This window comes from Malania oleifera, chromosome 3, assembly GCF_029873635.1.
Source record: "Malania oleifera isolate guangnan ecotype guangnan chromosome 3, ASM2987363v1, whole genome shotgun sequence".
Classification (NCBI taxonomy): Eukaryota; Viridiplantae; Streptophyta; class Magnoliopsida; order Santalales; family Ximeniaceae; genus Malania; species Malania oleifera.
Window position 1 is genome coordinate 9,814,958 of NC_080419.1, and position 9,178 is coordinate 9,824,135.

General features: G+C 34.3%; 1 protein-coding gene across 1 annotated transcript; it reads right to left on the reverse strand.

Annotated features, from left to right (window-relative positions):
- Positions 1 to 208: 208 nt before the first annotated feature.
- LOC131151116 (uncharacterized) lies at positions 209 to 3,293 on the reverse strand. Its single transcript, XM_058102319.1, has 6 exons — positions 2,969 to 3,293; positions 2,566 to 2,721; positions 1,202 to 1,285; positions 981 to 1,106; positions 732 to 827; positions 209 to 522 (listed from the first exon to the last, which is right to left on the reverse strand). The coding sequence occupies exons 1-6, from the start codon at positions 3,075 to 3,077 to the stop codon at positions 452 to 454; spliced, it is 642 nt and encodes a 213-aa protein (XP_057958302.1). The 5' UTR covers positions 3,078 to 3,293; the 3' UTR covers positions 209 to 451.
- Between the last annotated feature and the right edge of the window lie 5,885 nt (positions 3,294 to 9,178).

Sequence of the window (9,178 nt, forward strand, 5' to 3'; positions counted from 1 at the left end):
TAAAGCCGCCCTAATATTAGGACATTTACTTACTCTCCGTGTAATTGAGAAGTTGATGAATTTCCTTCCTTCATTTCAATTGATTTCATTTCATTCATTTCCCGTGAAAATGACATTTATCACTATCAACTCTCGAAGTTAATCAAACCATTAAAAGGGACTTCAGAGGACAGCAAGGCAACTGCAGTCAATATCAGCCATTCATAAGTAAACAAAATCACCAATCATATTGATAAATTATTATTACAATACTTCCAACCCCTCCTGTATGCTCTGTATCTGTCCCCTTAACTTATAAAATTTGAATTTTCTACTATATTTCAACATAAAAGATTAGCTAAACCAGGAAACAAAGGCTCATAGAGAGCAAAATGACGGCATGAAGCTAAAGATTAAATCCAAAAAATCCGCTATCAGCAACCTCAAGCATGACAATCTACTCGTCCCTTTCTCACAGAATCATAGCTAGGGGTATCATGAGGATGATCAACCAGAAGAAGTCCCTTCCCAGAACGGAACTTGCTGTAAAACAGAACCAAATCACAGAAAAAGAAAAGCATAAATACAACAATGGCATGGATCCAAGTATCAGAATTTAAACAGCTTTATATATGTGCGTGCTTGTTCTTTGAACATCATGCAAATAGGTGAATTTAGAATGCTCTTATTGTTTGGGGGTAGAGAACTTTGGATAGCTATTCGAAGACACTACTGTAGAAAACCACCCTCACCTTTATTTTCACCAGCATCAGCCATACTAGGCGTTGAAGAAGCAGATTTATTTGTCACTGTGATCCCAAGTGTTGAACAATCCACTCCAAATGCACCTAGAAATCAAAATCACAGATCAAAACTCAAACCAGGATTTTTCCCATTTGAACCAGAAAACTGGGTGCGTTTTCAATTGAAGTATTACTATCCAGTGTGATTTTCTTTCCTCAACACTGCAAATTTCTTTACAGGTAGGATTCAGCTCTTACATTCTTTGAAGCATGGAAAGGAAGTTGTGTTCAGAAGATTGTAGTAACCATCATTACAATTGCAACTGTGTGTGAAATTCGACTTCTTGCTGCATGAGCCCCCTCCACAATAGCTCCAGAAGCAGGCTAGAATAACATCACCAAATATAAGATAAACAATTCACCGTAAGAAAATAACAGCAACTAAGAAAGGGTGGTTAAAATGGTGTAATGGTGATTACGATCGAATATTGATTCATTTAGTGGATTAATGGCTTTCTGTTGAATGGGTGCAGAGGCTTCTGAGCAAGAGTAATTCATCGTACCTACAACACCAGAAACAGATCAACATCATCAAATTTATTAAATATATACTTAACTAATAAACAAATAAAAAATGAACTTAAACCTGTTCTTTAGGCTTGCAATTCAAGATTATTAAAATTGAAGAAATTGATGGTTGACTTAAGTATGATATTAACATCAGGCTAGAATGTGTTTCTCATCTGTCTTAAGAAAGCTGAGCACCTCTTGCCACCATGCTAGTCTTCTGACAAGATCAGCGTGTGATAAACACAAATCACCAACTCGAATTGAAATATAGACACACATAAATAGACATACATACACATACATGCGTTAGGCATGCACTGCATGTGTGCTCCATGGTTCCTAAATTTTATATTTTTAAGAAAAAAAAAAAAGATGTGCAGCTATGGAGATGTTTTATGAATTCAAAATTAAATCAGTTTCCCCTTTTTTTTTTTTTTTAGAAAAAACAGTTATATAGACGTCTTTAGAATTTAAAACTGAATTTAGTTTGCCAAATTACTTTGTTTCATATTTCAAAAAATATTATTATCAGATGGTACTTTATAAGCATTATACAATGTTTGGTAGCTTAAAGTTTGTACCAATATAAATTTTATCCGATCCATGCAAATCTAAATCCAAATCCAAATCCTTAAATCTATCCTCTCCCACACAACTTAAGGACTTTATGATTTAAAAAGATGATTAAAAACTGACTCCTCTTGATGAATAGAGTATGAGAATAGAAGCTAACTTCGAGTAGTATAGGCCAAGGAGAGATATCATAGATTCTTCAAAAAAGATCATGCTCATCTCCATTCCCATAAGCTACAAACTCACAAGTCAGAACCTTGTCCTTTTCTTATTTTGGAGATTCTGTTTTTCTCTTTCATTTTTTTTCGGTTCTACTAAATAGTAATACAGAAATAATAGAATAAAGATGACTATTTCAACAAGGCCACATGGGCCATCTTCATTGCTAGTCCTTAATTAATGGGTAGGCCGGAATGATGACAAACCTAATCCTACAGCCTACAGAGCACAGTCCACCATTGGAACTTCTCCCTCTATACTCAAAAGTCAAAATTCAAAAGTCAGATATGTATCACTATCGCTGAATTATCTCATGAACACAACTATGAACAGAGTATGCAGTTTTTCTCCCTCACACCACAAACATAACAAAGCACTTCATTGGCATTAGAAAACAGTTTGGTTTCCAGATTGCTGAATAAACAAAACAGAATTCACTGATGGAACTGGGAAGAAGTAATAAACACGAGAGAGAGCTTACAATTTGGGATCACACAAGGAAGAAACTTGAGAAGACTGGTGTTGTTGGAAGCAGACTGAGACCATCCGGTCTCACATTCACAAACGAAAAAGAAACTGCTATTAGGAGAAGGCTTGCAAGTTCCCTTTCCGCACTCCACTTCTTTGCACACATCATCTGTTTTCACAGCAAACCAAAATGATACCACGACGACAATAATAACAATAATGAAAATTCTAAAACTCCCGATCCGCCATCAGAAAACGCAAAATAAAGGATACCCAGATCGCAAAATCAGAAAAATCTGAAAACCCTCAAAGAAATTTGAAAACGGAAACAAAAATAAAGAACCCATCACAGGAAAGGAAATCAAAGACATTCATTTAACTAGAAAGCCAAAAGGGCAAGAGTCCAATAAACAAACCTAAGACGGGAGAGAGAAGCGGAGACAAAAAGTCGCCCAAAACATCCGCTGCTGTAAATTGTGGAACGAGAAGGATTGCAAGCAAAGCAACGACATTAGCTGAAGCCATCACACACAAAGAGAACGAGCGAGAGACGAAGAGGAGTAGGAGGAGGAGGAGGGAAAACTAGTGAGGTGAGATTGCATTTATAATGAATTGGGGGAGTGGTTTGAAAAGTGGGGAAGCTTCTACGTCTACAGTCTACGCGTGGGCGGTTGAAGAGATCAATCGCCGGTCATTAATGATAGTGAAAGTGAAATTTAACAAAAAAAAAAATGATACTTTTCTCGTTTCAAAAATGATAGTAAGTCATTGCGTCACCCTTCATACTATTTCCTCCCTCGTACCCAATGTCGTTGAAAGTGAAATTTAACAAAAAATTATTTTACCTACATATAAAAAAATTATAAAAATTAATTTTATTTTATGTTGTTTTATTTTCTATTGTTTAGTAAATTTGTGTAGCACTGGATCCAAATTGACTTGTCTGTTAATAGAAGTCTAAAAGATCTTTGTGTAAAAACATCTTAATATATGAGTTGCTAAATCAAATCTAAAAAAAGTTAATATTATGGGTCACCATCCTCTCTAAAATTTTGATATTCATTTTTTTTTTCCTGTTATAATTGATTTAATACTAAAGTCAAATTACAGAAACAAATGAGTTGCTAATTCTTCTTAATATCTCTAGCACACAAGAATGAGTTTCCTTTTTTATTTTAGTTCAAAGTTAATTACTTATTGCAACTTAAGCTTAGAAATAATTACATTTCGTAATTTCTAGGGATTTTTTTTCTTCTAAAATCTATTAATTTATATGCCAATGTGACAAATAAGTTTTAGTTTTTTTTCTTTTTTTAATGTTATGAATATAAATTATATACATAGAGGCATGCGTACTTATATACATATATGACAGCTCACAACTATCATTTTAAGTATTAGCGACTTGTGTACGAAATGAAACTAAACAAGTTTTGTGTGTTTTTGCAAAGAATGTGTATTGGTTATGTAAAGACCCAAAAAATTAAAATAATTAAAATTAATTAAATTAAATCAAAATTATTTATTAGTAATTAATTAATTAATTATTATTAAATTGAATTAATTAAATTGAGTAAAATGGTGGTTATGTGTGTATATATATATATAAGTATAAGTATATAATATAATATGTTTTTATGCTAAAGTAAGTGAAGGAAAAAAAAACAAAAAGGAAAAAGATAAAAAAAAAAAAAAGAATTCAAATTGAATTTGGATTTCAAAGAAGCTGCGTTGCTTCTCTCTCTCACCAATTCTCTCTCCTCCATCTTCCTTCTCTCTCTTCTCATTTTCTCGGTCAATATTCAACCGATCGGAAAATGGAAGATACCATTGGATTCCTAGTTCTGCTCCCGACATTTTTACCAAAACAAATTTTTCGTAGGAGCGGCGGTGTAAGCACCACTCCTAGGGAAAGGTAAATCCTTACTTTTTACTCTATTTTTCCTTAGATCTTCAACTAAATCAATGATCAGGTACTACCACGAGAAACTAGTCGTAATTATCATCATTTTGGCCGGAGTAAATTTTCAATTTGGGTATCTTAGGCATCACTCCAAAGCGAGAGTGAGATTTGGGAAATAAAGTAAATTAGTTATATTTGAGAATATAATTATTTATTTAGAATTTATGGGCTTAACAAATGTTAAACTAGTATTTTATTTAAGATTGATTTAATGAAATTAGGATTTTTGATTCAGAATTCGGGTGAGCGCCACAGGTATATTTTCAGAGTCCTTATTGGCGTAATTCAAGAAGTCAAGTAAAGGGAAATATATATTAAACCAGATTTTTATGAATTAACTGGAAAATAAAATGCATTATTAATAAATATGTGTACATGTATTTGTATGGGTTTAAAATGTCAACTATTTAAATTATGTTTTCTGAGTCTATGACTATTTTATTAGGTATGTATGTGTGAAAATGGACTGATGAAAGTGAAATATTTTTCAAGATAATTATGTAAGAAATGAAAGGTATATTTTTAGTATATAAATGTTAAATGTAGGTTGATTTATTTTACAGGAAATATATATATATATATATATATATATATATATGAATTTTACTACAAAATGGATTGGCATGAGTAAAATAGAATTCTGTGTGTAATTATATTATATGTATGAGATGCGGGATATACAGGAAATGAACTAAAATGAAAATGTTATATGAAATATGCTGCTTGTGAGTGTTAATGTAACTATGAAAACAACCATGACTGGAAAAATGTCGAGACTAAACAACCACGGTTGAAAAGATGTCGAGACTAAACAACCACGGCTGAAAAGATGCCGAGACTAAACAACCATGGCTGAAAAGATCCCGAGACTAAATAGCCACAACTGAGAAGATGCTGAGTATTTTATGAATTAAAATGAAAATGAGAATGAAATTTGATATGTGAACGATGCAAAATGGGAAAGAGCTATGTAAAGTGAAATGTTATGAAATGTCAAAGCTAAGAACATGAACATATGAGAATTACAGAGAAATGACAAAGAAAATAATATATTATGGTATTATCAGTATTTATGTTAGTAGAACATGTTACATATAGGCAAGGCAAACTCTTCATCCGAGGGCTTGCTGAGAAAGGCGAGTGTCCTGATAAGTATCATATGTAGCAGTAGGCTGCATAATGTATTAGGGCAGAGGGAAACTACTTGTATAGGTGGGTAGATTTCCCCATTCTCGAAGGCCTTCGCTGGTAAACTTTTGTATAAATTGTTTGAGTACGAGATTAATCTATCACTTGAGGGCTTACTGAGTAAGGTGAGTGTCTTGGTATGTTTCAGTTGTGACCTTTGGGTTGCTTAATGTATCAGAGCAAATGAGTGCTACTTGTATGGGCGAGTAATCACCCCTATCCTTAGGTAATCTTGTGGGTAAAATACCTTACATGTGTTTGAATAAGATTAGAAAATGATTTCAGAAATTATGTTAATGATTTGCAAATGATGAATAATATGTTATATACAAACTTCATGTTGGTCACACACTATTTTAATATATTGTTTTTTCCCTTATTGAGATGTGTCTCACCCAAATATAAACTTATCTATTTCAGGACCTCCACAAGATCGAGCTTAAAGAGCTTGAACTGTTATAATATTTTTGAGTTAGAAAGAAAGGGTGTAAGTTTGATGATATTTTTGAGCTGTATTAAGTTTTATGTTTTATATTTTATGTTTTATGTTTTCTAAGTTATAGATGACTGTGAATATTGAATGTTAGAGAAATGTATATATATGTAGACACAAGTTGATGGATGGATTATTTGGATTGTTATAGTTAAAAACTCTGGTATTTTATTGTTGAAGGATTATTATTATGTTTTTCGCTGCGTGATTGAATTGAGTATCGGGTTCAGATGAATTAATGACGTGGCATCCGGGTCCCACAATGTGACAACCCAAATAAATATGGAATTTAAATAATAAAGAAGAAAGGATATACCCAGAGGACTCGTCGACGAACATAGGGAATTCGTTGACAAGGGTAGAAGAAAATTCGTCGACGAAGACTGAATTTCGTAGACGAAGAAATACCGAGAGGCGATTTGAGCCGACTGAATTTTATCGATGAGGACTAAATTTCGTCGATGAAATTATTGAAGGATTCATCGACGAATGATGTGGTTCGTCGACGAAATCCCCTGTTCTATAAATAGAAAAATCCGAATTTTAACTTCATTATTAAGCAAGCTTCCTTCTCTCTCTCTCTCTCTCTCTCTCTCTCTCTCTCTCTCTCTCTCTCTCTCTCTCTCTCTCTCTCTCTCTTTGTTTTTGGGCCAAATTTACGCCGGATCGACAATCCGAAGTCACTACGACGCTCCTGGGGAAGTTCTCTCCAAATCTGCCAGAGCGGATCGTCGGTGAAAGTAAGTTGGAAATCATCCTTAAGTTGAGGTAAAACTTTTTAAGCCAAATTTGGTCTTATGGTAGTTATAGAAAATGATGTAGGCATAAAAATACTGAAATTTAATACTGGAAGTTTTCAGTTTCAGGGTATTGATCAGGAAATCCTACGGGGGTTAGACTAGGATATTATAGGGGCTTTTCTCAATAGTCAGGTAAGGGAATAAACTAAAACAGTTACTTTTTAGGCAAAATTAATATTATTATGAACAAATTGATTTCCTGAAAATATTTACGATATTTGAATATTATGGAATAAATGCACGTTTGGGAAAAATACTACTATCACATTTAAACATGTATATATGTATGAGATGTTGAAAAATCATGATTTTAGAATTCTAAGTATGATTTTATGCAGCACATGCGTGACATGAATATTATTTTATGTGAAATGTAACATGATATGAAAGATTTTACGAGCAAAGCATGTTTTCAGGTATTATGAAAAGATGTGTTATGTTACGATGATTTTGACGAATATATATGATAATTGATTTATTTTCAGAATGTATATACCTGAAATGACTTCAGTGCGAGACTGTATTTATGTATGTTTTCGGCACGAGGCCGTATTTATGATTTTGGCGTTAGGCCATATTTTTGTTTGATTTCGACACGAGACTATATTTTATGATTTCGGCGCGAGGCCGTATTTATGAAAATGAACGGCACGAGGCCGCTATTATATCATTTATTATATGTTATCAGAACCCGGATGTTAGTTTAGTTCATTTCAGGAGCACGGTACCGTAACTATATGTAGATCAGATATCTACGTTCATATTAGTGCTAACCATCCCACGAGGAGATCGGAGATGGATAGTCGATGTAGCTTTTAGTAGAGTGTGGACGTCCACCTAGTAGTCCGGACCAGGGTGTGGTGGGCTCATCGTACTTATAGACATATTTGACTCAGCAATGGTCGGCCAACCATTGTCGGGTCCCACCTTTGAGCTGTATAACCCGTCATGCGAGGTAATACATGATACAGCTAGCTATTCATCTTAAGTATATTTTCAGTATTACAGTTATAACAGATGTTTTATGTATGTTATGATTTATTATAAATATGAAAGTATATGAGAATTTAGTATGATATGATGAAAGTTTACAGAGTTATGAAATGTACTGTATATGTAAAAGTGCCTTAAATATTCATGTTATCACACAGTTGTATTTAGTTTATTTTCCCTTACTGAGAGGTGTCTCACCCCCGAACATTAAATGATTTTCAGGAAACCCAAAGAGACCAGCGGGTCAGGGCCGCCGTTGAGTGATTGGAGCTTCCCTACTAGAAGGGTAAGCGTTGAACTAGGATCGAGAGTTTTTGTTATATAATCCTAGTGTTGTTTTGACTTTTTGCAAGTTGTATATAGTAACAGTATTTTGATGATATAGTAAACTCTGGTATTATGTTTTATGGTTGGAAGTTTGAGATTTTATACTTATTGCTGCTTAGGTTTCCGTTGTGATTAACAGGTGTCCCCGTTACCCACGAGTTTGGGTTGACCATTTTATTTATTATGTTACATTTTATGTTAAGAAATTGAGGTCGTTACAATTTGGTATCAAAGCCTAGGATACTAGGTTCTGTAGACTCTAGAGGGCAGCAGTAATAATACCAAAGTATAGGATAAGGGGATTTGAGGTCTAGTTTTGTAGTCTAGATGCAGGACTTTCGTGGTGGTTTGTGTGATTTTCCTAGGGTGACAATTTCCAAAAATTCATGGTAAACTATCATCAAGTTGGGTATCTAGGTTGCAGGATTGAACCTTGAATTGAGATCAGGAGAGATGAATTAATTAAGAGAATATACTATATAAGTTAAGTGATATGTATAGTGAAGGGGTTTTGAGTTAAGTTACATGTTTTTCAGGATGGACCTTGGTGGCAATAGTGCCCACGCTAGTGGGAGTGAGGGTGCTGGACCCTCAGGTGTTGCAGGTAGTGATTCAGACGCCGTCTTACGCAGTGTGGCACAGCAGGTCATGGCTGAGATTGCTAGAAGTTTGAAGGAACCAAGTGGTCCATTAAGATGAGTCCTTTGGCATTCTCAAAAGGGACAGATCCTACAGTTGCTAAAAACTGGGTGCAGGAGATAGAGAAAATATTTGTAGTGCTGCAGTGTTCGAAGGAGCAGAGGGTACTATTTACCACATATAAACCGACTGGAGAGGCCGAGAGATGGTGGTCGGCGGTGAG